The sequence below is a fragment of the Rhinopithecus roxellana genome, chromosome 12 (assembly GCF_007565055.1).
Source record: "Rhinopithecus roxellana isolate Shanxi Qingling chromosome 12, ASM756505v1, whole genome shotgun sequence".
NCBI lineage: Eukaryota > Metazoa > Chordata > Mammalia > Primates > Cercopithecidae > Rhinopithecus > Rhinopithecus roxellana.
In genome coordinates this window covers 23,666,268-23,694,237 of record NC_044560.1, presented here as the reverse complement: position 1 = coordinate 23,694,237, position 27,970 = coordinate 23,666,268, and the positions used below count along the sequence as shown (strand labels likewise).

Here is a 27,970-nt window from a genome sequence, read left to right as displayed (position 1 = left end):
TTCATGAAGGGTAAAATGGAGATTTTTGGCCAGGTGTGGTGGCTCATGCCTATAATTCCAGCACTTTGGGAGGCTGGTGGGTAGATTACTTTAGGTCAGGAGTTCAAGAGCAGCCTGGCCAACATGGCAAAACCCTGTCACTACTAAAAATACAAAAGTCTGCCAGGTGTGGTGGTGCACACCTGTAATCCCAGCTACTTGGGAGGCTGAGGCAGGAGAATCACTTGAACCCGGGAGGCGGAGGCTAGTTACCCAAAATTGTGCCACTGCCCTCCAGCCTGGGTGACAGAGCAAGAGGACTTCTCAAAAAAAAAAAAAAAGAAACAAAACAAACAAAAATAAAAACCCAGGTGCAGTAGCTCACGCCTGTAATCCCAGCATTTTGGGAGGCCAAGGCGGGCAGATGACGAGGTCACGAGACCGAGACCATCCTGGCTAACATGGTGAAAACCTGTCTCAACTAAAAATACCAAAAATTAGCCAGGCGTGGTGGCGGGCGCCTGTGGTTCCAGCTACTCGGGAGAATCCCTTGAAGCCGGGAGGGGGCTGCAGTGAGCCAAGTCTACGCCACTGCACCCCAGCCTGCGTGGCAGAGCGAGACTTCGACTCACAAGCAAATACATAAATAAATAAAATCACATCGTAAGAGCTCTCCCTGCCCTGTTTTTGGGTAAGGTTCAGAGTTAAACTCCGAGATGAGCCTTTACAAGACGCACAGACCTGAGGCGCCTCAGGAGGTAACTAGCAGGTAAATGGAGCGCGCTCCACCCACCCGCCACTAGCGGTCCCAGCGGTCAAGGGGATGGAATACGGGCGTCCAACGCGAAGGCACTCCGATTGCAAGCCTTGCCACAGGCGCGGGCTTCGCTACCGGGGAAGTCCGGGTCGGATCCCGGAAGCCGGCTACGCGTTCCGCGCAGGCGCAAACTGCTCCCAAAGTAAGCGTCCGCTCGTCGCCCCAATGTTGCGTCATCAGCCCGCGCCGAAATCGGAGGTGCAGCTCACGGCGCTGTTTCTTCCGGAGTCCTGGATCTGAGCAAGCGCTGTCTTATGCGTCATCATCCCGCGCAGGCACAGGAAGTGCCACACAGAGGGAACCGCTGTCGTTGTCTCGAATTCTGGGCCGGAGGCCGGCTATTGTGTCATGATTACGCGCCAACACAGAAAGTGACGATACTCCTGGCGCGCGCCGGTAGCTGTTTCTTCTCTGGCTCCGGGACCGGCGGCGGCGGCGGCGGCGGCGGCGGCGTAGGGGTGAGTTCCGATTGGGCGGACCAGGTGTGGGAGCGCGGCGAGAACTGCGCACCGAGGTCTTTCTTCCGAGCAGGCCTCGGAGCGGGGCGGACCTGGGCCCAGGGGCGAGCGATACCCTCGCTTCCGCGGACAGTCTCATCCCGCACCGAACTTCGGGTGGTGGAGGCGGCGGGCCCAAACGCTCTCTGGAGCCAGCGTCTGCCAGGCTGAACCTCAAGTGTGCGTGACTGCACCCAAGGAGATAGCCCACTGCCCGGGTCAGGTGGCCTTGTTCGCGAGCACATCTCGGAGCGTCTCCCCGGTCTCAAGGTGCAGCTGTCCAGTGTGCTCGTGGCCTCACGTAGTCCATGTGGTCCTTCTAGCAGATTCTGACAGTAAAAGCAGTGTTTGATGAGTGGCAGGTCATGAGTTAAGAGCCTTTCAGTGGACGATCTTTAATCCGCGATCGATACTGTCACGTAGGTCGTGTTATTCTGGTTGTACAGAAGACTAAACTGAGGTGAATTACGTTACCTAAGACCGTACAAGAATGACAGAAACGAGATTTGATTTCAAGCGGTCATTTTTCAGAACTCATCACTCTTTTTTGTTGCCCATGCTATAGTGACTGTTCACAAGCGCACTTCAGCCTGGAACTCCTGGGCTCAATTGGTCCTCCTATCTCAAGCTTGCAGAGTACCTAGAACTACAGGCCCTCGGGCCCGCGCCACCTTGCCCCTGGCTCACAACTTATCCTTCTTTTTTCTTCCTCTTTTTTTTTTTTTTTTTTTTTTTAGACAGGGTCTTGTGCAGTGACGGGGCCTTGGCTCACTGGGACCTCCGCCTTTCGGATTCAAGCGATTCTTCTGCCTCAGCCTCCCGAGTAGCTGGGATTACAGGCATCTGCCACCACGCCCAGCTAAGTTTTGTGTTTTTAGTAGAGACAGGGGTTTCGCCGTGTTGGCCAGGCTGGTCTTGAACTCCTGACTTTGTGATCCACCTGCCTCAGCCTACTTTTTTTTTTTTTTAACCAAGTCTTACTTTGTCATCCAGGCTGGAGTGCAGTGGCGCAGTGTTGGCTCACCGCAGCCTTGACCTCTCTGATTCAAGTGATCCTCCTGCTTCTGCTCCCTAAGTAGCTAAGAATACAGGCACGCGCCACCACACTCGACTAATTTTTGTGTTTTCTGTAGAGATGAGGTTTTGCCATGTTGCCCAGGCTGGTCTTGAACTGCTGAGCTCAAGTGATCCATCTGCCTTGGCCTCCCAAAGTGCTAGGGTTACTGTCTTGAGCCACTGCGCTGGGCCACAACTTCTTATTCTTAATGAGGATTTATTCTGAATGCCTCAAAAGTGACCAGGTTCAAGTGTTCAGAAACAACAGAGCACCATAGCTTGCTGTGTCCTGATGGAGGCTGAATTATTTTTCTTTTTGCAGTGTTTTAACTCAAATGGGTGATGAAAAGGACTCTTGGAAAGTGAAAACTTTAGATGAAATTCTTCAGGAAAAGAAACGAAGGAAGGAACAAGAGGAGAAAGCAGAGATAAAACGCTTAAAAAATGTAAGCCATATTTTTTAAGTAAGTGGTTTTCTGAAAGGAAATTTAATTTCTTTGCCCTCATTTTTCCATTAGAGCAACGCTTCTTCCGTGAAGTTCTTTTGTCCAAATGTCACAGGTGAGCCCAAAATCTATTACAAAAATTAACAAAAACATTTAAATATTCAGTTGGCATTAAAGGCGGATTTAACACACTAAAGCTGTATCTAGATTGAGCATACATGGAGAATAAAATACTTTGAATGTTAAGTCATTAGCAAAACTGGACTAATTTTTCTCATTTCATCATTAGTACATTCATAATACTATCTCTGAGTATTTTTAATATAGTGGGAACTTGCCTTGAAATTAATAGAAATACTTTACATCTTTCTTGGTTTGCATAGTACTGTACTCAGGAAACCTTTTCAGGAATTTGGTTAGAGGCGCTGGCAAAGTACCTCTTTTGCCAAGATTTGTAGCATCATTTGAGATGTTTGTGAGTACAGGCATACCTTGTTGTGTTAGACTTCACTTTATTGTGCTTCACAGATTTTGTAATTTTTCCAGATTAAAGGTTTGTAGCAAACTCTGCATTGCGCGTTTTTGCAATAGCATGTGCTCACTTTGTTAGAGTTTTTAATTTTTTTTTTTTTTTTGGAGACGCCCAGGCTGTTGCCCTGGCTGAAGTGCGGTGGCACAATCTCGGCTCGCTGCAAGCTCCACCTCCCGGGTTCACGCCATTCTCCTGCCTCAGCCTCCTGAGTAGCTGGGACTACAGGCACCCGCCAAATTTTTTGTATTTTTAGTAGATATGGGGTTTCTCCATGGTCTCAATCTCCTGACCTTGTGACCCGCCTGCCTCGGCCTCCCAAAGTGCTGGGATTACAGGCATGAGCCACTATGCCCAGCCAAGTTTTTTTATTTATTTATTTATTTTGAGACGGAGTCTCGCTCTGTTGCCCAGGCTGGAGTGCAGTGGCGCAATCTCGGCTCACTGTAAGCTCCGCCTCCCGGGTTCATGCCATTCTTCTGCCTCAGCCTCCTAAGTAGCTGGGACTACAGGCGCCCACCAATATACCTAGCTGATTTTTTGTATTTTTTACTAGAGATGGGGTCTCACCGTGTTAGCCAGGATGGTCTCAATCTCCTGACCTTGTGATCCACCTGCCTCGGCCTCCCAAAGTGCTAGGATTACAGACATGAGCCATCACGCCCAGCCTTTTTTTTTTTGTTTTGAGACAAGAGTCTTGCTCCACTGCGCAGGCTGGAGTGCAGTGGCGTGATCTTGGCTCATTGCCACCTCCGCCTCCTGGGTTCAAACGATTCTCCTGTCTCAGCCTCCCATGTAGTTGGGACTACAGGCACCTGCCACCATGCTCGGCTAATTTTTGTGTTTTTAGTAGAGTTGGGCTTTTACCTTGTTGATCAGGCTGGTCTTGAACTCCTGACCTCAGGTGATCCTCCTGCCTCAGCGTCCCAAAGTGCTGGGATTACAGGCGTGAGCCACTATGCCCGGCCTAAACCAAACTTTTATATGCATTAGGAAACCAAAAATTTGTGTGACTCACTTTATTGTGGTGTTCTGGAGCCAAACCCAGCATATCTCCAAGGTATGCCTGTACTATATGAGGTATCACAAAGTATTTGGTTTGTAGGATACGTCTTAAGACTCATTTTTGGCTCATATAAGCAACTAACATACTTGGCATAGAGTCTAATGTCTCTTGTCATATATGCTATTTTTTAATTTCTCAAGTTTCAGAGTACAGAGAGTTGTAATTTTTTTTGTTTGTTTGTTTTGTTTTGTTTTTTGAGACGGAGTCTCACTCTGTCGCCCAGGCTGGAGTGCAGTGGCGGGATCTCAGCTCACTGCAAGCTCCGCCTCCCGGGTTTATGCCATTCTCCTGCCTCAGCCTCCCAAGTAGCTGGGACTACAGACGCCCACCACCACGCCCAGCTAGTTTTTTGTATTTTTTAGTAGAGACGGGGTTTCACCGTGTTAGCCAGGATGGTCTCAATCTCCTGACCTCGTGATCCGCCCGTCTCGGCCTCCCAAAGTGCTGGGATTATAGGCGTGAGCCACCGTGCCTGGCCGAGAGTTGTAATTTTAATGTGATGCGATTTGAGTGAAAGTTTGTTTGTTTGTTTTTTCCCGAGACAGAGTCTAGCTCTGTCTCCCAGGCTGGAGTGCAGTGGTGTGATCTCGGCTCACTGCAACGTTCGCCTCCCGGGTTGAAGCCATTCTCCTGCCTCAGCCTCCGAGTAGCTGGACTTACTGGCGCCACCACCACGCCCAGCTAATTTTTGTATTTTTAGTAGAGACAAGGTTTCACTGTGTTATCCAGGCTGGTCTCGAGCTCCTGACCTCGTGATCCGCCTGCCTCGGCCTCCCAAAGTGCTCAGATTACAAGTGTGAGCCACCGTGCCTGGCCACAAGTTGTTTATATATATATATATATATATATATATTTTTTTTTTTTTTTTTTTTTTTTTTTTTGGGACGGAGTCTCGCTCTGTCGCCCAGGCTGGAGTGCAGTGGCCGGATCTCACCTCACTGCAAGCTCCGCCTCCCGGGTTTATGCCATTCTCCCGCCTCAGCCTCCCGAGTAGCTGAGACTACAGGCACCCGCCACCTCGCCTGGCTAGTTTTTTGTATTTTTTAGTAGAGACGAGGTTTCACCATGTTCGCCAGGATGGTCTTGATCTCCTGACGTCGTGATCCGCCCGTCTCGGCCTCCCAAAGTGCTGGGATTACAGGCTTGAGCCACCGCGCCCGGCCAGTTGTTTATATTTTATAACACTGGCTCATTCAGAGTATATGTGAAAGTTTGGTTTTGGATGTTGTCCAGGTTTGATTATTATTAAAAATAATTCTATCTATGAAGAAAAAAAAGGTATAAAGAAAATGATTAGCTTTATCTTTGCTTCTTAGTCTGATGACCGGGATTCCAAGCGGGATTCCCTTGAGGAGGGGGAGCTGAGAGATCACCGCATGGAGATCACAATAAGGAACTCCCCATACAGAAGAGAAGACTCTATGGAAGACAGGTGAGTGGATGTACGAGGTGCAAGAGCAAGCTGTACACAGCATGGCCTTGCAGGTCCTTCCTAGGGTTACTGTGACAACTGCCTGCTGTTGTAACTACTGAGGGGTACTCTTGTTTTTTTGAGACAGAGTCTCGGAGTCTCACTGTGTCGCCCGCCTGGGCTGGAGGCAGTGGTGCGATCTCCCCTCACTGCAAGCTCCGCCTTCTGGGTTCACACCATTCTCCCGCCTCACCCTCCCGAGTAGCTGGGACTACAGGTGACCATCACCACACCCGGCTAATTTTCTGTATTTTTAGTAGAGACGGGGTTTCACCGTGTTAGGCAGGATGGTCTCAATCTCCTGACCTTGTGATCACCAGACTCAACCTCCCAAAATGCTGGGATTCCAGGCTTGAGCCACCGAGCCCGGCTGAGGTGTACTCTTTTCTAGAGTTACTGTGATGGGCATGCTGTTGTAACTGTTGAGGTTTGCTCTTTCCTAGGGTTACTGTGACACAGCGTAACTAGTGAGATTTCTATGTCACAGTTGTGACTGATTCTCATGTGTTGACTGTGGCCCTCCACACCCTTGCCCCTTCTTCCTGTAAAGAACTTTGCCATGTGTTACAATGATGAATAAAATTTACTATATAGGATTTTGCGCAGGCCAGGTGCGGTGGCTCATGCCTGTAATCTCAGCACCTTTGGAGGCCAAGGCGGGCTGATCACCTGAGGTCAGGAGTTCAAGACCAGTCTGACCAACATGGTGAAACCCCGTCTTAAAAGGAAAAAAAGGCCGGACACGGTGGCTCATGCCTATAATCCCATCACTTTGGGAGGCCGAGGAAGGCAGATCTGGAGGTCAGGAGATCGAGACCATCCTGGCTAACACAGTGAAGCCCTGTCTCTACTAAAAATACAAAAAATTAGCCGAGTGTGGTGGCGGTGCCTGTAGTCCTGTAGCTACTCTGGAGGCTGAGGCAGGAGAATGGCGTGATCCCAGGAGGCGGAGCTTGCAGTGAGCCGAGATGGCGCTACTGCACTCCAGCCTGGGCGACAGAGCGAGACTCCATCTCAAAAAAAAAAAGACGCCTAAAGTTGGAGAGATACTGTAATTTTTTAAATGATGTTTCAGCTTCGTTCCTATCTGAATCCTGCATTTTTCTGGGTTGAAGAAATCTCATAATAGCCTCATGTTTCTTTGCACTTTCTCAAGCGTGACACAGTGCTGTTGTGTTTTATTTCAGAGGAGAAGAAGATGATTCTTTGGCCATCAAACCACCCCAGCAAATGTCGCGGAAAGAAAAAGCTCATCACAGAAAAGATGAAAAGAGAAAAGAGAAACGTAGGCATCGTAGCCATTCAGCAGAAGGGGGTACAGAAGCATTTACTTTCTATGACATCATGTTCAAGTGCGGTTTCTTTCCTGTTCTTACTCTTCTGCCTTCCCCAGAGCACCACTGAAAACCTAGAGAGAGCAGCCTCTAGCTGACAGCACGCGTGTGTCACAGAACATTCGGGAGGGCTAGTCCTTTTCCTCTGGGGTTTTCTCTCCCCCATTAGATTGTTCGGGAGCAGTTTGTTTACATTTAAAATGCCCTTAATTCAACAAGTGTAGGAGAACAACACCCCCCAAAATGGGTATTTGGTCAAGTCCAGAGAATGGGTTTGGCTTGAGCAGTTGTTTGACCTCATACCAACATCAGGAGGTTCTTACAGGTGTTAGGAAAATTGGACCTGGAGCCTGATTTAAATCTCATTATTATAAATATACTTGATAAATTAATGTGGCTTCATTGCATGGTATAGAAGCCTGCTGATAGCAAAGCTTTTTTCTGTAGTCTTTATGAGTAGTGATTTTTTGATTTTTTTTTTTTTTTTTTTTTTTTTTTTTTTTTTTGAGACGGAGTCTTGCTCTGCCGCCCAGGCTGGAGTGCAGTGGCCGGATCTCAGCTCACTGCAAGCTCCGCCTCCCGGGTTCCCGCCATTCTCCTGTCTCAGCCTCCTGAGTAGCTGGGACTACAGGCGCCGCCACCTCGCCCGGCTAGTTTTTTTTTGTATTTTTTAGTAGAGACGGGGTTTCACCGTGTTAGCCAGGATGGTCTCGATCTCCTGACCTCGTGATCCGCCCATCTCGGCCTCCCAAAGTGCTGGGATTACAGGCTTGAGCCACCGCCCCCGGCCTAGTGATTTTTTTTATTATAAAACTAATAATTATAGTTTATTCAGCATAGAAAATTTTGAAAAGATGAATAACACGACCACGCGCGGTGGCTCCCGCCTGTAATCCCAGCACTTTGGGAGGCCGAGGCGGGCAGATCAAGAGGTCAGGAGATTGAGACCATCCTGGCGAACACGGTGAAACCTCGTCTCTACTAAAAAATACAAAAAATTAGCTAGGTGTGGTGGCGGGCGCTTGTAGTCCCAGCTACTTGGGAGGTGAGGCAGGAGAATGGCGTGAACCTGGGAGGCGGAGCTTGCAGTGAGCAGATATTACACCAATGCACTCCAGCCTGGGCGACAGAGCAAGACTCCTTCTCAAAAAAAAAAAAAAAAAAGATGAATATTACAATTCTGCTCTTCTGTGATAGCAGAATTGTTTTTCGTTTTTATTCTTTCTTTGTAATTACATGCTTGTTGCAGATAGTTTTCTATTTTCAAAGTTTTTTATTTAACATAAAATCATGATTATTCGGCTGGGTGCAGTGGCCCAGGCCTGTAATCCCAGCACTTTGGGAGGACAAGGACGGAGGATCATTTGAGCCCAGGAGTTCAAGACCAGCCTGGCTGATACAGTGAGACCCTGTCTTTTTTTTAAAAAAAAAAAGATGATAGTTACTTAACGTTAGCATCATCATTTAAATATTTAATATTCTTGATTCAATTTCATCGTCATGTTTTTTGTTGTTGTTGTTTTTGAGACGGAGTCTCACTCTTTCCTCCAGGCTGCAGTGCAGTGGTGTGATTTTGGCTCACCGCAACCTCCGCCTCCCAGATTCAAGCGATTCTCCTGCCTCAGCCTCCTTTAGTAGCTGGGATTATAGGCGCCCACCACCACGCCTGGCTAATTTTTGTATTTTTAATACAGACAGGGTTTCACCATGTTGGTCAGGCTGGTCTTTTTTTTTTTTTTTTTTTTTTTTTTTGAGACGGAGTTTCGCCCTGTCGCCCAGGCTGGAGTGCAGTGGCCGGATCTCAGCTCACTGCAAGCTCCGCCTCCCAGGTTTACGCCATTCTCCTGCCTCGGCCTCCCGAGTAGCTGGGACTACAGGCGCCCGCCACCTCGCCCAGCTAGTTTTTTGTATTTTTTAGTAGAGACGGGGTTTCACCGGGTTAGCCAGGATGGTCTCGATCTCCTGACCTCGTGATCCGCCCGTCTCAGCCTCCCAAAGTGCTGGGATTACAGACTTGAGCCACCGCGCCTGGCCCCAGGCTGGTCTTGAACTCCTGACCTCCGGTGATCCACCCGCCTCAGCCTCCCAAAGGGCTGGGATTACACGCATGAGCCACCATGCCCGGCCTCGTGAAATTTTTGAAGTGAGGTTTCTTTGCATGACTCATTATTTCTCATTAGGGAAGCACGCTAGAGTGAAAGAAAAAGAAAGAGAGCACGAACGTCGGAAACGCCATCGAGAAGAACAGGATAAAGCTCGCCGGGAATGGGAAAGACAGAAGAGAAGGGAAATGGCAAGGGAGCATTCCAGGAGAGAGAGGTGAGCGGGCTGGGTCAGTTGAGGACTTTAATGAAAGGGTTGTGGTCGTGTGTCCCATCACAGCAATGAAGAAGAATTTGGCAATAGAAGTCACATTTGGTGCAGAAGTGGTAGATAGAAACAGCACAGTGAACACTGGACGAGGCTGACCAAGAGAACTGTCCTGAGGGAGTGAGTTTTTACTGCATCTGGAAGTCAAGAGCGGGGGTAATTTGACTGAGGGAAGACAATGAAGGGATCAGAAATCTGCACGTACGGCCGGGTGCGGTGGCTCACGCCTGTAATCCCAGCACTTTAGGAGGCTGAGGTGGGAGGATCCCTCGAGCCTAGATGGTCAAGGCTGCAGTAAGCCGTGATTGCGCTACTGCACTCCAGCCTGGTTGACAGAGTGAGACTCTGTCTCAAAAAGAAAGAAGAAGGGGGATCCCAAAAACCTTGAAACAGTCTGGAAGTCGGGACACTGGACTCCTAGGACTCCTGGGCATTAGTCTGTCTGTTCGTTCCCCTTTATAAGCTCAGATTCATAAGAAAGAACATCGGGGTAGCCCCACATCTGTTTTATGAACCAGGAAAAAGGCTACAGGCCAGGTGCAAGCAGGCCCATCTCTGCCTTGAGAGTGAGTCCAGAGAAAGCTTGCAGGCTGCTTCAGGAAGGGAGGAGTCTGAAGTGGAAGGGCGTGGGTGGCCCTTCCACTTCAGACTGGTTGCCAGCAGCCAGGGCAGGGTGCACAGCATGTAAAGATGATGAAAGGGCACTGGTTCTTGTTGATGCCAAAGAGTGTGGGAGACACTGAGGCCCAGAGGTCAAGGTCCAGGACCACTTGGGGGTGGGCAAGGTTTCAGTTGGCCAAGTTCCTGTTAGTGTATGAAACATTCATGTATGCCAAGCCCTGTGCCAGACACCAAGTGTGCCTTGTCCCATGAGAGTGGAGCTTGGGATAGAAGTGTGGAGGTTGGTAGATGAAATTTGGGCTGTCATTGATTTCCCAGAAGGGATAGACAGGAGAGTGAAGGAGTGAAAAGTGTTGGGGGCAGACTTGTGGGTAGGGCCAATTGAGATCAGCCAATCCAGAACTGGGTGTGGTAGCATATGCTACTTGGGAGGCCAAGGCCAGAGGACTGCATGAGGCCACCCTGGGCAACGTAGGGAAACCTTGTCTCTGACAAAAAACAAACTGATAAGGATAATCTGAGAAGCACTGATGCTTGAAAAACTGCTGAGCTGTGGGTGAAAGCAGTAAGAATCTGACCTTCTGGCCTGAGAGCTGCTCCCTTTACTGCCTCCACTCTGCACTTGGGAAGCACGGGGTTCCACTGGGACAGGGCAGCCGCAGGACCTGCAGTTTCCTTGCTGCCTTGGAAGGGGTTACTCCATTTAGAGCGGTGGGCAGTGGCCTTGCCCACCAGCATCCTCAGTGGAGGGAAGGAAAAAGGCCAAGAGGTTGGCTAGAATGAAGCACAGGTCGGGAGCAACTGTGATCTAGCCAAAGACGTGCGGCAGAGACTGGAGAGCGCTCCAGCCGCCGCCCAGTTCTGACCCTCCCAGTTCTGACCAGCCCTGAGCATGCAGCTGTGTGAAAGGGCCTCGCAGAAAATAGAAGCCGCCGCAGATGCGAATCAAGCCTGAACTTTCAGTGTGCTTCCTGTCCACACACATCCGTGGACCAAGGAAGCCTTACTGTGGCTTGAGGTATTTCAGCCCAGCTTCTTTCCAGTGCTGGCTAATTGCTAAGCTGTGCAGACACGGTGGTGACCCCTAGGAAGCCAAGGCTGAAAATTAAAATAGGCTTATGGGAAAGAATAGGGGTGGCCATGAGCCATGAGGGAGATGGATTTCACAGACAACCAGACAGGCCTCAATGGTAACAACTAAAGGGAAAACTTAGAATCCGGAATTGCTACAAATGTATTATCTAAAATACAAAGAAGTATGACAGTGTGACCCGTATTGAGGAAGAACATCAGCAGTAGAAACTGTCTGAGTGTCCAGATGTTGAATTTAGTAAAGGCTTGGAAACAACTTGTCGATGGAGCAGTAGAAATTATCCATTCTTGGCCGGGCGCGGTGGCTCAAGCCTGTAATCCCAGCACTTTGGGAGGCCGAGGCAGGTGGATCACGAGGTCAGGAGATCGAGACCCTCCTGGCTAACACGGTGAAACCCCCGTCTCTACTAAAAATACGAAAAAAAACTAGCCGGGCGCGGTGGCTGGCGCCTGTAGTCCCAGCTACTCGGAGGCTGAGTCGGGAGAATGGCGGGAACCCAGGAGGCGGAGCTTGCAGTGAGCCGAGATCGCGCCACTGCACTCCAGCCTGGGCGACACAGCGAGACTCCGTCTCAAAAAAAAAAAAAAAAAAAAAAGAAATCCATTCTGAAGAACAGAGAGAAAAAACAAGAAAAATGAAGAGCCTCAGAAACCTATGGTACAACATCTGCGGTACCAAAACACGTCCCATGGGGGTTCCAGGAGAGAGGAAATATATTTTTTACAATAATGGTTAAAAGCTTCCCAAATTTGAATTAAAAAAAAAATCTGCACATTGAAGAGCGCAGGAAGTTTGAACTAGAATAAATACAAAGTCACATCATAGTCAAACTGGCGAAAGCCAAAGACAAAATGTTGAAAGGCCTCAGAGAAGAATGACCAATCCCATGAAAGCGGAGCTTCAATACCGCCTGCCGCTGACTACTTAGAAACAGTGGAGGCCAGAAGGCAGTGGAGTGGCGCACTCAAACTACTCAAAGAGAAGAACCGTCAGCCAGGAGTCAAAACGGTTCTACCCAAGTGAAAGGGAATGAAAGACAGCATTCCCTGAGAAGCAAAGACTGGTGAGGTTCATTGTTGGCGAGACCTGCCTTAAAGGAAACACTAAAGGAAGACCTTCAAGTTGAATGGAAATGAGACCAGGCGGTAACCTGAATCCTCAGGAAGGAAGGACAGGCACTGCAGATAGCAAGTGTAGCTTGACATCAATATCCTATAAATATCTCTCCTCATATCTTAGGTTTTACTGGAACTACGGTTGTATAGAATAATGACACGGGGCCGGGCGCGGTGGCTCAAGCCTGTAATCCCAGCACTTTGGGAGGCCGAGACGGGTGGATCACGAGGTCAGGAGATCGAGACCATCCTGGTCTACATGGTAAAACCCCGTCTCTACTAAAAAAAATACAAAAAACTAGCCGGGCAAGATGGCGGGCGCCTGTAGTCCCAGCTACTCGGGAGGCTGAGGCAGGAGAATGGCGGGAGTCCGAGAGGCGGAGCTTGCAGTGAGCCGAGATCGCGCCACTGCACTCCAGCCTGGGCGACAGAGCGAGACTCCGTCTCAAAAAAAAAAAAAAAAAAAAAAAAAAAAAAAAGAATAGTGACACGGTGTTGTCATGGTATATAACACAAATGGACTGCACAAAGAAGAGGGAATGAAGCTGTGTTACAACAGCTTTATGTTTTACTGGAATTCAGCTAGTATTGTGAGGCATACTGGGATCCCTAGAGCAGCCACTAAGAAAACAACTTTTTAAAAAGTACAAATAACAAATTAAAATGGTATGGTATGCTAAACATATGTAATTTAAAATCAAAAAGGGAAGAATAAAAGAGACACGGAGCAAAGCAAAAAAAGTAAATCCAAGCGTGTGTGTAATTATATGACATGTGAAAGGTCTGTGCCCCAAACAGACGGGGCCGATTATCAGATGGAAAAGCAAGATCTAACTGTCTGCTGTCTGCTAGAGAACGGGAAAAGGTGCGGCGTACAAACATCAGCGCTCCTAGGAGAGCTTGAATGGCTGTACTCATATCAGATAAAACATATGTTAAGAAATATTAGAAACCAGCCTGGCCAACATGGTGAAACCCCGTCTCTACTAAAAATACAAAAATCAACGGGGTGTGGTGGCGGGCGCCTGTAGTCCCAGCTCCTTGGGAGGCTCAGTTAGGAGAATCACTTGAACTAGTGAGATGGAGGTTGCAGTGAGCTGAGATTGCGCCACTGCACTCCAGTCTGGGCGACAGAGCAAGACCCTGTCTCAAAAAAAAAAAGGCTGTAGGCGGGGCGTGGTGGCTCAAGCCTGTAATCCCAGCACTTTGGGAGGCCGAGACGGGCGGATCACGAGGTCAAGAGATCGAGACCATTCTGGCGAACACGGTGAAACCCCGTCTCTACTAAAAAATACAAAAAACTAGCTGGGCGAGGTGGCAGGCGCCTGTAGTCCCAGCTACTCGGGAGGCCGAGGCAGGAGAATGGCGTAAACCCGGGAGGCGGAGCTTGCAGTGAGCTGAGATCCAGCCACTGCACTCCAGCCTGGGCGACAGAGCGAGACTCCGTCTCAAAAAAAAAAAAAAAAAAAAAAAAAAAAAGGCTATAGAAACAACAAGGAGCAAGGACTTCACAGCCACAAAAAGGCCAATGCAGCAGGAAGAAACAGCAGTGACACATGTGAATGCATCTAACCACAGAGCCCAAAATCCGTGAAGCAAACGCTGATCGAATGGAAAGAAATCCATCATTTATTAATTAGAGTTGGAAATGTCAGCCGGGCACGGTGGCTTGTGCCTGCAAACCCAGCACTTTGGGAGGCCAAGGTGGGCAGATCATCTGAGGTCAGGAGTTCGAGACCAGCCTGGCCAACATGGTAAAACCCTGTCTCTACTAAAAGTGCAAAAATTAGCCAAGCGTGCTGGTGGGCGCCTGTAACACCAGCTACTGGGGAGGCTGAGGCAGGAGAATTGCTTGAACCTGGGAGGGGGAGGTTGCAGTGAGCCGAGATTGTGCCATTGCACTACAAAAGAATTAAATTAGAAATTAACAACAGGAAGAAACCTGGGGAAATCTTCAAACGTTAGGAAATCTAACAACACAATTCTGAATAACCCATGGCTCATAGAAATAATTATAAGGAAAACAGAAAATATTTTGGAGTAAATAAAAATGAAAACAATGTGGCCTGGCGCGGTGGCTCACGCCTGTAATCCCAACACTTAGGGAGGCTGAGGTGGGCAGATCATGAGGTCAGATCGAGACCATCCTGGCTAGCACAGTGAAACTCCGTCTCTACTAAAAATACAAAAAATTAGCTGGGTGTGGTGGCGGGCACCTGTAGTCCCAGCCACTCGGGAGGCTGAGGCAGGAACCCAGGAGGCGGAGCTTGCAGTGAGTGGAGATCAGGCCACTGCACTCCAGCCTGGGTGACAGAGCAAGACTCCGTCAAGAAAAAAAAGAAAAGAAAGTGTCAAAATTTACAGATGCAGCTACAGCAATGCTTAGAGAAGGCACTTATGAGGTTGTTAGGTCATTAACCAAGGCTTTCTTCACCTGAAGAGATGAGAAGGCAGGAAAGCAGCAGACCCTGCCGTGCAGAAGCTGTGGAGACGGCAGAACAGTCGCCCGGAGTGCTGGGTCCTTGACTACAGGTGCCCATGAGGAACGGGGTTGGTGATGGAAATGCTGAAAACTGGCTCGTGGTGACTGATGGTTGCAGAACTTCATCAATTTGCTAGAAATCATTGGATTCAGTGGTTGAATTTTATGTGTCAGCTTTTATTTTGAAGTAGTTTAGGATTCGCGAGAATTTGAAAGTAGCACCTGGAATCCTGAAAGCCTCTATCCAGCCTCCTCCAGCGGTGACATCCGATGTAGACCAGCATTGGCACAGTACTGTGCACTGCTAGACTGTAGGCCACAGTACTGTGCACTGCTAGACTGTAGGCCACAGTACTGTGCACTGCTAGACTGTAGGCCACAGTACTGTGCACTGCTAGACTGTAGGCCACAGTACTGTGCACTGCTAGACTGTAGGCCACAGTACTGTGCACTGCTAGACTGTAGGCCACAGTACTGTGCACTGCTAGACTGTAGGCCACAGTACTGTGCACTGCTAGACTGTAGGCCACAGTACTGTGCACTGCTAGACTGTAGGCCTTTTTCCATTGTTCCCATTTCTTAGGTGTGTTCGTTTCTCTGTGTGTATAGTGATACTTTTTTTTTAAAGCATATTTTTCATATTGTATCTGGGCTTAACTCTAGAGGAACACGAAAAATTGACTCTCATGGATCAATGTTAGTTATTTGGCTGCTTTATGATGCAGCCAACTGCAGATATTCGGTCACTCATAGCTCCTACATTCCCAATGACACCTTTTTAGGGAGCTTCCCCTGCCCTTCCCTTATCACGTTCGTGCCCATGTAGGTGGGAATTGGTCTGGGGTCCATGTGCCCAGACAATCCATTGAATCACAGTTAGCACTGGGGCCTCGGCCTGAGTCTGTGGCCTCATCTCCACTTTTCCTAACAGGCTTTTCTGCCTGTTTTTTTTTTTTTTTTTTTTTTTTTTTCTTTTAAAGCCCGTGCAGATTTATCTCATAGTTAATTTGGGTTTAAATTTGGTTGTCATACATACGTAAGGAAATTCTCGTGTTTAGAGCTACTAAACAGAAATATGCTAGAACCAGTGGGGTGCCTTTTTGTTTGTTTCTCGAGACAAGGTCTCACTCCCGGTCAAGCAGTCCTCTCACCTCTGCCTCCTGAGTAGTTGGGATCAGCGGTGCACACCACCATGCCCAGCTAGTTTTCTGATTTTTGTAGAGACGGGGTTTCACTACGTCTCCCAGACTACTCGTGTGACTCACTGGGGACAGAGCTCTCAGAATGTGTATACTGGCCGGCAAAGTGGCTCATGCCCGTAATCGCAGCACTGTGGGAAGCAGAGGCAGGAGGATCACTTGAGGCCAGGAGTTCAAGACCCTGTCTCTACTAAAAATGCAAAAATTAGCCTTGTGTGGTAACACACGCCTATAATTCCAGCAACTCGGGTGGATGAGACAGGAGAATCGCTTGAACCCAGGAGGCGGAGGCTGCAGTGAGCCGAGATCGTGCCACCGCACTCCAGCCTGGGCAACTGAGCAAGACGCTGTCTCAAAAAAGAAAAGCGGCCGGGCGGGTGGCTCACGCCTGTAATCCCAGCGCTTTGAAAGGCTGAGGCGGGTGGATCACGTGGTCAGGAGATGGCGACCATCCTGGCCAACATGGTAAAACCCCGTCTCTACTAAAAAGACAAAAATTAGCTGGGAGTGGTGGCACCTGTAGTCCCAGCTACTCCGGAGGCTGAGGCAGGAGAATCGCTTGAACCCGGAAGGCGGAGGTTGCCGAGATTGCGCCACTGCACTCCAGCCTGGGGGACAGAGCGAGACTCCGTCCCAAAAAAAGGAAAGTAAAAGAAAAACTCTGCATGTATCGAACTACATAGAAAGCCAGTTTACAAATTTGGGCCAAAACGCGATAGCAAGCTTTCTGTTTAGGGGGGATGATGGCGTGTGCCTCTTCCAGGGACCGCCTGGAGCAGTTAGAAAGGAAGCGGGAGCGGGAGCGCAAGATGCGGGAGCAGCAGAAGGAGCAGCGGGAGCAGAAGGAGCGCGAGCGGCGGGCGGAGGAGCGGCGCAAGGAGCGGGAGGCCCGCAGGGAAGGTAGGCGGCGCGGCGGCGGCTGTGCTCGGCGGACGCGTGTCTGCTGCCCCCTGGTGTCGGGCACTTGCTGTCACAGGCGGGTGCTTGGTTCCTGTGCTGGGTTTTGCCCCTGCTTTTGTTTTGGAGAGAGTTTTGCTGTTGTCACCCAAATGGAAGTGCAGTGGCGTGATCTCGGCTCCCTGCAACCTTTCCCTCCCGGGTTCAAGTGATTCTCCTGCCTCAGCCTCCCGAGTAGCAGGGATGACAGGCACCCGCCACCATGTTCAGCTAACTTTTTGTATTTTTAGTAGAGACAGGGTTTCACCATGTTGACCAGGCCTGTCTCGAACTCTTGACCTCAAGTGATCCACCTGCCTCGGCCGCCCAAAGTGTTGGGATTACAGGCCTGCCCCTGCCTTTTTATTTTTTTTTAAGACGGAGTCTCGCTCTGCCACCCAGGCTGGAGCGCAGTGGTGCTATCTCAGCTCACTGCAACCTCCGCCTCCTGGGTTCAAGCAATTCTCCTGCCTCAGCCTTTGGAGTAGCTGGGTTTACAGATGCCCGCCAGCACGCCCAGCTAATTTTTGTATTTTTAGTGGAGACAGGGTTTCACCATATTGGCCAGGCTGGTCGCAGACTCCTGACATCAAGTGATCCGCCTGCCTCTACCTCTCCAAGTGCTAGGATTACAGGCATGAGCCACTGCACCTGGCCACCCCTTCCTTTTTTATTTCCCCAGTTTTTAGAAACTGTGATAAAACATGTATATTGTAAAATGTACCATCTTCACTATTTCAAGTGTAGAATTCAGTGGTATTAATGCATTCACAGTGTTGTGCAACCATCCATCCACAGAACTCTCTTCTTGTAGAATTAACACCATCCCCATCAAAACAGCAACTTCCTGTCCCCAGCCCTGGCACACACCATCCCACTTTCTTTCAATTTGGCTGCTCAGGATGCCGCTTGTGAGTGGAATCGCAGTCATTGTCCTTTTGTGACCGGCTTACTCACTCAGCAAAGTCCTCGGGGGCGTCGTGCTGTGGTGGGGGTCGGAGGGCCCTTCCTTCTGCAGCCGTTGGAGGAGGAGGAGGCGGCGGCCAACCGCCTCACCCACCGGGCTTTGTTACCTCTTGGCCTTACTGCCTCCCCCTCATTTTCCACGTAATTGTCTTGTGTTCAGTTGAGTTTTTGGTAGAGAAATGTTTAAATTCCTCTCTCATTTATGTTTTATATTTCTCGACTTTCTGATTACAGTGACGATTACACTGAACATCCTGCAGTTATAATGCACTAGTTTGAATTGAATGCCAAGTTAACTGCAGTAAAATACAAAAACTTGACTCGGGGAGTGTATATTCAGGGCAACTTAAATCTATGCTCCCAGGCTGCAGCCCTTTGAAATAAAAACACAATGAAGAAAACAAAAAACAAACTGCTTCTTTAGCAGTTCCACTCCCACTTGCTGTCGACATCACTAGATCACATTTATACATTGTCCATAAATGATGACATCTTTATGCATTGTCCATAAACTTAATAATCACTTTTTAAATGCATTAGCCTGTTAAACTATGTAGAAAACAAAAAGTGGAGTTAAAAATCATTGTCACAACAATGCTTTTTGACTAATAATTGGTGCTTTTTAAATGTGTTAATCTTTTAAGTTATATAGAAGATAAAAAGTAGAGTTCTAAAACACTGTTACAGTAATACGAGCTTTTATAGTTACCCCACGTCCTCACCTTAATGGAGATCTTTATTTCTTCACCCAGCTTCCGGTTTCTGTCTCGCATCCTTTCATTACACCCCACACAACTCCCTTTAGCTTATTCTTCAGGGCAGGTCTAGGTCTAGCAGTAATGAACTCCCTCTGCTTTTGTTTATCTGGGAATATCCTCATTTCTGTCTCACCTTTGAAGGAAAGTTGCTGGATACGTGGTTCTTGGTTGATAATTTTTTTGTTGTTTTGGGACAGAGTCTTGTTCTGTTGTCCAGGATGGAGTGCAGTAGAGCAATCATAGCTCACTGCAACCTCGAACTCCTGGGCACAAGTAATCTTCCCACCTCAGCCTCCCACGTGGCTGGGACGACAGGCGTGTGGCACCACACTCGGCTCATTTTTCAGTAGAAACAAGGTCTGCCTGTATTGCCCAGGCTGCTCTTGAATTCCTGGGCTCAAGGAACCCTCATGCCTAGCGGACAGTTTTTCCTTTTCACTTACAATATTTCAGCCCATTGTCTTCTGGCCTCCAGAGTTTCTGGTGAGAACTCTGATGATCTTATTGAGGATCCCTTGGATGCTTTTAAGATTCTCTTTGGCTTTGGGTTTTCGTGTGGGTCTCTTGATTTCATTCTACCTGGAGTTCACTGAGCCTCTCTAATGTTTATATTCATGTTTTTCATCAAATGGGGGGGGGTTAAGTAATTCTTCAGATACCCTCTCTGTTCCTCTCCTCCTTCCTAGACTCCCACGGATCTCTTGGGGTCCCCGAGGCCCCTGAGCACTGCTCACTTTTCTTCAGTCTCTTTTGCTTTTTCCTCAGACGACGTGATTTTATTGTTGTGTCTTCAGGCCCACCGATTATTTCCTCTGCCTGCTCCATCTGCCTGTGAGTTTCTATGTGAATATTTACTTTTTAGTGTTTATTGTGAATATGTACTTATTAGCTCTGGAATTTCTCTCTGGTTTCTCATTGGATCTTCTGTCTCTGTTGATATTTCCGGCGTGTTCACGTGTCATTTTCTTGACTTTCTCCACATCTTCCTTTTGTTCTCTGAGGAACTGAAGGTTAAGACAGTTCCTTAAGTCTTTGTCGGGGACATCGACCACCAGGTGATTTTCAGGAACGGTGTCTGTTGGCTTATTTTTTTCCCTCTGAATGGGACATACTCTCCTGTTTCTTTGTTTCTCTTGTGTTTTTCTTAGTCAAAAAAATGGACATTTGAATCTCATGATGCGTTTCTTCCTGGTCGCCACTCAAGGGTGTGCACGTGCTGGTTTGGTCGTGCTGGGCTGTGTCTGGGGTCGGCCTGTTGTGGAAACTCGGGCTCTTCGGGGGTCTTTTCCAAGCCTGTGCCTCTCCCTGGCCATGTGCAGATGCTCTTTAACGTTCCCGCCAATACAGCTATTTCTCATGTTCTTGTCCTGATGTGTCTGCCTCCTAAAGGGGGAAAAGAGAGAAATGAAGGGGGCAAAGGGGGACGTGGCGCTCATGCCCTGGAAGTACCTTCAGCCTGGGGGGCAGCCGTGGCTGCTGCCTCTTCATGCCTCTGGGGTGGGACGCGCAGTCATCACACTGACCTCGGGTGCGTGTGTCCGTCTGCCCTCCTGGATCTGGCGAACTGCATGCAGGCTGCTGCCTCCAGGTTGGAGCTTTTTCTCCCTGGGCTTCTTAGCCTCTGACCCCGATGCCGTCAGCTCCGTGTGTGCACTGTGGGTGTGTCTGCCAGGTGTGGGTGTGGGAGACGAGGCAGCTGTGCCCAGGTGGGGCCTTTTGAGGAAGGCAGTGTTGCTAGTGCTATCTCCCTCTCTGCCCTGCACGCCAGTGTCCGCACATCACCGAACGATGAGAGAGGACTACAGCGACAAAGTGAAAGCCAGCCACTGGAGTCGAAGCCCGCCGCGGCCGCCACGGGAGCGGTTCGAGCTGGGAGACAGCCGGAAGCCAGGTGAGGCCAGGCCGGCACCTGCGCAGAAGCCAGCACAGTGAGAGTCTTTTCTGGGGAATGTTTGGCATGAATTTGTAAGATTCACGTAATGAAAGCCCAGCTAAGTAATGTTTTCAGAAGAAAATGCTAGATGTGCTGGCTGAAGTCCTCTCGTGTTGTGAGAGAGACCGTGGGTGTCTGTGTGCGGCCAGGACACACGACGTGTGTTTATCCGCTGGGACCTTTGCCACTGGCCCCATTAGAGAAGTGGCTTCCAGCGTCTGTGGATAAGCTGGTTTCTTACCAAGCGGAGTTAATCATGCGAAAGGCACTAGTTTTGGGGTGGTGGTACCTTGTTTGTTTAAAAAGCATTTCCCCAAATTCACCTTTAATGGTTTATTTCATAAGTAAAAGAAGAGAAAATGGAAGAAAGAGACCTGCTGTCCGACTTACAGGACATCAGCGACAGCGAGAGGAAGACCAGCTCAGCCGAGTCCTCATCAGGTACCTGAAACCGCCTGGCCAAGGCCTTGACCACTGCTGCCAGGAAGGCCCAAGTTCACCCTCCGCTCTGCTGTCTTTCTACAGCGGAATCAGGCTCAGGTTCTGAGGAGGAAGAGGAGGAGGAGGAAGAGGAGGAGGAGGAAGGAAGCACCAGTGAAGAATCAGAGGAGGAGGAGGAGGAGGAAGAGGAGGAGGAGGAGACCGGCAGCAACTCTGAGGAGGCGTCAGAGCAGTCTGCTGGTGAGTCACTGCGATGACTGTGAGGTGTTGTGACTTCACTGTAGTGTTAGAAACTGCAGAGAAATAGCTGGTGGGCGGGGGAGTTGAAACTCCCTTCTATCTAGGACTTTCTCAGGACACCTCCACATCTATTCTTTTGTTTGTTTTTTGAGACGGAATCTTGCTCTGTTGCCCAGGCTGGAGCGCAATGGCATGATCTCGGCTCACTGCAACCTCCGCCTCTCGGGTTCGAGTGATCCTTCTGCCTCAGCCTCCCAAGTAGCTGGGACTACAGGCGTGGGCCACCACACCCGGCTAATTTTTGTATTTTTAGTCGAGTCAGGGTTTCACCATGTTGGCCAGGCTGGTCTCGAACTCCTGACCTCAGGTGATCCACCCGCCTCAGCCTCCCAAAGTGCTGGGATTACAGGCGTGAGCCACCGCACCTGGCCTCCGTGTCGATTCTTGGGAACACTTGTTGCTTAGCTGAAGCGGAGCCCGCATCCTGCCTGTGGCAGCACTCACCCCAGTGCCGGTCTGAGCAGATGCCTCCTTTCTCTTGCAGAAGAAGTAAGTGAGGAAGAAATGAGTGAAGATGAAGAACGAGAAAACGAAAATCACCTCTTGGTTGGTAAGAGGCCTCCTTGGAGACAGCACCCTCCTTGTCTGTCTCCAAGTGCAGCGGCCCTCTCTTAAGACAGCCGGTCCTGCGAGGCATGGGGCACGCCAGGGGCTGGGAGGCTGCCTGATTCATTGGCCGCTCCAGTCTGTGCCGGTGGGGCCCGCGTTCCTCAGTGAGGCACAGTGCTAACCAAGGACGTCCTGTGTACCTAGCAGGGCCGAGGAGCTGGGAAGCCCAGGCCCAGTTCCCCACAGGGGAGGCCAGTCAGATGGTGGCTCGGCCTGTCCCTGCAGAGTGGAGGCCTGGCCTGGCCTCCGGCCGGCAGTGAGGCTGTGTCTTCCGCCTGGGGGACATGGATCCAGGCGTGTCCCCTGCAGGACACCACGTACCTCCTCCCAGCTCAGCATCTGGGCTCTTTCTCAGCCGAGCCTGCCAGCGCTCCTAGGCCTCAGTGCCCTGGGTCCAGGGGGCGAGAGCCCAGCACCAGCACCTCCCAGCAGGACACAGGGCAGCCCCGCCATGCGCTTCATGTCCCCGGGGCAGGAGGAGGTTCGTGATCCTTGCTTGTCCTAGCTTCATAATTAGGTTCAACTTTTCCAGTTCCAGAGTCACGGTTTGACCGAGATTCCGGGGAAAGTGAAGAAGCAGAGGAAGAAGTGGGTGAGGGGACGCCGCAGAGCAGCGCCCTGACAGAGGGTGACTACGTGCCCGACTCCCCCGCCCTGTCACCCATCGAGCTCAAGCAGGAGCTGCCCAAGTACCTGCCGGCCCTGCAGGTCAGGCCCTCCCCTCGCCCCAGGCCGCTGTCTGCATTGGCAGTTGGAGTTACCACAGGGGCTGAGCGAAGCCTGGCCCCCATGTTGGCCAAGTCTGTCTCCTCATAGGGCTGCTGGGCCCACAGGGGCAGTGAGGGGCAGGCACAGCCGCTGGCCCCTCATGCTTCTGGGTCCTGCCTCTTTCTCGTGCTGGACGGAACTGGGTGGACAGGGAGGTGCCCACAGCTTAGAAGGCAGGCAGCCTGGGCGTGCGGCTGCCCTGCTGTCACTGCCACCTGAGCTGTGTCCTCCTCCGCACTGGAGAACAGTGCCCTCCAGTTGACCCCTGCGTGGGTGGGTTATGTAGGCACCAAGGCCTTGTTACCAGCATCTGTGCAGGGCTTGGATGGTAGCTGCGGGAGTCAGTGTAGATGTGTGTGTCCAGAATCCTTTTGTTCAGGCAGCTATCAATGAGGCAGGATATTGCTTGGAGCGGTTTGGAAGGGACAGGCCTGAGAAGGTGCCAGTGGCCTCGGGGGCCTGGGAGACCGGCACTGGGCCCCCTCCTTGGTGCCTGTGGGTGGAGACGTTCTCTCTGGCACATGCGGCAGGCCTCTGTCGACTGCTCTATGCATTGTGAGCGCCTCTGCCCCTTAGTGTTCCTGAGCATAGGCGTTGGGCCACAGGCCACCCCGAGTACGTGACATCCAGCCTGGGCACCAGCCCCAAGGTACACCCGGGGGAGGTGCCCTGGCATGGGGCGCCATGCTGCACCTGGCAGGTAGTGCCCGTCCTCAGTGTCATCCTTGTACAAGCAGGGGGCACACCCAGTTTGACAGGGACACTGTCTGGATGGCCTTTTTTTTTGAGACTGGGTCTGGCTGTGTCGCCCAGGCTGGAGTGGAGTGGCTTAATCATAGCTCACTGCAGCCTACACCTCCCAGGCTCAGACAGTCCTCCCATCTCAGCCTCCTGAGTAGCTAGAACTACAGGCGCAAGCCACCATGCCTGGCTAAATTTTTAATTTTGTAGAAAACAGTTTTGGCCGGGCACAGTGGCTCACGCCTATAATCCCAACACTTTGGGAGGCCGAGGTGGTGGGTGGATCACGAGGTCAGGAGTTTGAGACCAGCCTGACCAACATGGTGAAACCCCCATCTCTACTAAAAATACAAAAATTAGCTGGGCGTGGTGGTGCATGCCTGTAATCCCACCTACTCAGGAGGCTGAGGCAGGAGAATCGCTTGAACCCAGGAGGTGGAGGTTGCAGTGAGCCGAGATCTCGCCATTGTACTCCAGCCTGGGTGACAGAGTGAGACTCCATCTCAAAAAAGAAAAAAAAAAAAAAGAAAACAGAGTCTTGCTGTGTTGGCGAGGCTGGTCTTGAACTCCAGGGCTCAAGCAGTCCTCCTGCCTTGCCCTCCCGAACTGCTAGAGTTACAGGCCTGAGCCCTCACACCCGGCTGGGATGGCCTTTTGTTCACACTGGTTTTGTTTCATAATAAAGTGTCACATGGTCTTGCAAGGAAACAGACTTTGAGAACTGAGCTGCTCCCGGCCCTACCCCCTGCCAGTCCCACAGCTCTGCCCTGCACCCGCCCTGCACCGTGCCCGTGGACGCAGCCGCCCTCCTTCCAGCTGGCATGGCCACTGAGACCTCACATAGCCGCTCCCTCCCCAGGGCTGCCGGAGCGTCGAGGAGTTCCAGTGCCTGAACAGGATTGAGGAGGGCACCTATGGAGTGGTCTACAGAGCAAAAGATAAGAAAACAGGTGGGTGGAGTCCCAGCTCACCCCACAAAGACAAGGGGAAGTGGGGCAGGGCCTGGCCGCCCGAGAGGTCCTGCCTCACCTGAGCAGCTACTGGAGGTTGGACCTCTCAGCGTCTCTAGAAGCCAGAGGTCAGCCTGGCCCTGGGGCTTTGCCACTCCCTTGCAGTAGCAGGCGGCCTGCCCCGCAGGGCCAAGACCCAGCACGTGGAGTGGTCTGCGCCAGGGCTGGTCTGCAGGTTTGCATTCCCAGCGTCCCGCCCAGCGGGCGTGTGAGCCAGGGACTCTGTTGGGGAGTCAGCCACTGGGATCCCAGGTAAGACCAGCTCTGTTGGGGAAGTTGACATGGAGTCAGCGTGGCCGCTGGGATCCCAGGTGGCTGTATGTGGCTATAGGTGGCTGTGGGTGTCCGTGGTGCATTGAGAGTGGGGAAGCCGTTGGTCCGTGGGTGTTGCCATGACCTCGGCTGGGCCGTTCTCCTGGTGCCCACGTGCCTCCACCTAGAACGAGATCCCCCTCCGTGAAATGCACTTTGGGCACTGCCTGTGATCCTCCCTGAGCAAGTCCACTGTCGGTGCCGTGATTTTGAGAATGCCTCTCAGTGCCGTCTGTTTTCTTCACAGATGAAATTGTGGCTCTGAAGCGGCTGAAGATGGAGAAGGAGAAGGAGGGCTTCCCGATCACGTCGCTGAGGGAGATCAACACCATCCTCAAGGCCCAGCATCCCAACATCGTCACCGTCAGAGTGAGCCTGGCCCCACCGTGCACAGCCTGGGTGGAAGGCTTTTCTGACGGCCCCCTGTGGTCCTGGGGCAGGTGCTTCCTACAGTCCCCGTGCTTAGCGAAGCCCTTCACAGACCACACAGAAGCAAGCATTCGTCCCCCGGGTGGCACTGGAGGCCCTTACTGTCCCTCCGCATCTGCACCCGGGTTCGGGGGGTGGCAGGGGTTGGGGGGCCCTGAGGTGCCCAGCACCCACAGAGCCATGCCCTGCAGGAGATCGTGGTGGGCAGCAACATGGACAAGATCTACATCGTGATGAACTACGTGGAGCACGACCTCAAGAGCCTGATGGAGACCATGAAGCAGCCCTTCCTGCCAGGTACAGCGCACCCCAGGCCTCTTAGCACACAAGCGGGAGCAGTGTCCTGGTCGCCCCCACGGTGACACTGCTGCAGGGAGGGCCAGCTGCATCCACAGGGAAAGCCCTGAGAAGCCTGTGCTGCTGCTGAGGCGAGTGGGCCACCCTAGATGCCCTGGGCAGAGGGCGGTCGGGTCCACATGGGAGCCTGTCTCCCTCCCTCCCAGGGGAGGTGAAGACCCTGATGATCCAGCTGCTACGGGGGGTGAAGCACCTGCACGACAACTGGATCCTGCACCGTGACCTCAAGACGTCCAACTTGCTGCTGAGCCACGCTGGCATCCTCAAGGTGAGCCCCCCCCCCACTGAGCGGCCCATCCCAGGGAGACCTGCCCGGGCCGCCCACAGCGTCCGTCTGTGCTTGCAGGTGGGTGACTTCGGGCTGGCGCGGGAGTACGGGTCTCCTCTGAAGGCCTACACCCCGGTTGTGGTGACCCTGTGGTACCGCGCCCCAGAGCTGCTGCTTGGTGCCAAGGTGAGTCCTGGGCATCTGAGAGCCTCCCCTGCCCCCCACGCAGTCTCCCACAGCTCCGTGGGCCCTGGCCCTCCTGAGCGCCTCTCCTGTCCTCTTAGGAATACTCCACGGCCGTCGACATGTGGTCGGTGGGCTGCATCTTCGGGGAGCTGCTGACTCAGAAGCCTCTGTTCCCCGGGAAGTCGGACATTGATCAGATCAACAAAGTGTTCAAGGTGGGTCTGGGCCCCGCTGCAGGTGTGCTGTGGGGTTGTGCAGGAGCTGCAGGAATTGGGCTGGGGAGCACACAGGTGCCGGGTTGATGGGGACCGGGGCCACCGAGAGCCCTCCTGGCGGTGGCTTGTCCTTTCTGCTGGGACACAGGTGCCAACACCATGGGCCACGTGGCGTGGCTGTTGAAACACCTCTGTCTTTCAGGACCTGGGGACCCCCAGTGAAAAAATCTGGCCCGGCTACAACGAGCTCCCAGCAGTGAAGAAGATGACCTTCAGCGAGTACCCCTACAACAACCTCCGCAAGCGCTTCGGGGCCCTGCTCTCAGACCAGGGCTTCGACCTTATGAACAAGTGAGCCCAGTGCAGCCGGGTGGCGGGAGGTCCCGAGCCATAGTGGTGGCTTCCCGGTCCCAGGCCCACCTGCTAGCTCACCACTTTCCAGAACTGTTCTGGTGCCTGGTGCCCCATGCCCTGAGCCCTGCCCCAACACAGCCCATCTCTGGGGGACCCAGTGGAGCACTCAAGCGCCTCTGGGCCTCTCCCCCCAGGTTCCTGACCTACTTTCCCGGGAGGAGGATCAGCGCTGAGGATGGCCTCAAGCACGAGTATTTCCGCGAGACTCCCCTCCCCATCGATCCTTCCATGTTCCCCACGTGGCCCGCCAAGAGTGAGCAGCAGCGTGTGAAGCGGGGCACCAGCCCCAGGCCCCCTGAGGGAGGCCTGGGCTACAGCCAGCTGGTGAGGGGCCTGGCTGGTGGGGCATGCCCACAGGTGGGGCTGGCTCGGGCAGGGTCCTCACGGTAGCCGACTCGTCCTAGGGCGACGACGACCTGAAGGAGACGGGCTTCCACCTTACCACCACGAACCAGGGGGCCTCAGCTGCGGGCCCCGGCTTCAGCCTCAAGTTCTGAAGGTCATAGTGGACCCCGTCATGGGGAGAACTCAGCCGGGACCGCAGGCGCGGCTCCTGCGGTTGGAGCTGCCATGAGACTCAGAACTCCTCATCTTATTTCGTGTTCCATGTTTTGTTTTTGTATTTTGGTTTGTAAATTTGTAGAATTAAATCATTTTCCTTGTTGTGGAGGAAAGAGCTGTGTTTTCAGGTCTCCCTGACTTGCCCAGGGAGAAGAGGGTGGGCATCTGCGGGCACCTACTTGGGGCAGCACAAACCCCCACACACCCTCTCCCACTCGACACACCGGGCTGGCTGGGCCGTGATTTGGAAAGGAGCGGGTGGGGGTCGGGTCGATATGATCTTTGGAGCTGGAGACCTGTTTCTGTGTTGGGATGAGTGATGCTTTCCTGCCCCAACTCGCTCGTCCAGACCAGCGCTGTCCATACAGGCCCCCGGCCCCCAACCCCAGGTATTCTGGCAGCCTCAGCCGGTTTTTATACAAGGTTGTTATGAGTTTTAAAATGTATTAAAATATTCTTGGAGGAAAGCTCCCTGTGTCCTCCTTTCAGTAGCCCGGGACCATGTGTGGGAGGAGAGTCGCAGACCACCAGGCTCTAGGGGAAGAGGGTGGGGTGGGTGGCTGTGGCCTCTGACCCCACGTGGGCCAGTCTCTTCCCCAGGCAGGAGGGGTGCTCCTATCTCCGGGGGGGCCTCCACTCTGGCAAGGTGGTCCCCCACCCTGTGCCAATCCTCCCAGCCCCCACCCACATC

At 51.8% G+C, this 27,970-nt stretch overlaps 1 protein-coding gene across 4 annotated transcripts; it reads left to right on the top strand.

Annotated features, from left to right (window-relative positions):
• Positions 1 to 984: 984 nt before the first annotated feature.
• Positions 985 to 27,746, top strand: LOC104653547 (cyclin-dependent kinase 11B). Of its 4 annotated transcripts, XM_010352566.2 has the most exons (21): positions 1,060 to 1,254; positions 2,672 to 2,795; positions 2,868 to 2,910; positions 5,707 to 5,822; positions 7,049 to 7,176; positions 9,376 to 9,514; positions 16,839 to 16,975; positions 20,504 to 20,626; positions 21,014 to 21,109; positions 21,194 to 21,349; positions 21,894 to 21,959; positions 22,551 to 22,726; positions 24,387 to 24,477; positions 25,097 to 25,218; positions 25,470 to 25,575; positions 25,782 to 25,903; positions 25,982 to 26,089; positions 26,188 to 26,304; positions 26,507 to 26,655; positions 26,853 to 27,042; positions 27,123 to 27,746. In XM_010352566.2, exons 3-21 carry the CDS (start codon positions 2,902 to 2,904, stop codon positions 27,213 to 27,215), a joined length of 2,244 nt encoding a protein of 747 aa, XP_010350868.1. In that variant the 5' UTR covers positions 1,060 to 1,254; positions 2,672 to 2,795; positions 2,868 to 2,901; the 3' UTR covers positions 27,216 to 27,746. The 4 variants fall into 4 exon arrangements, with proteins under 4 accessions (XP_010350867.1, XP_010350865.1, XP_010350868.1 ...); XM_010352565.2 differs by lacking the exon at positions 2,868 to 2,910 and having other exon boundaries at positions 985 to 1,254; positions 7,049 to 7,146; XM_010352563.2 differs by lacking the exon at positions 2,868 to 2,910 and having other exon boundaries at positions 985 to 1,254.
• The last annotated feature ends 224 nt before the right edge of the window (positions 27,747 to 27,970 follow it).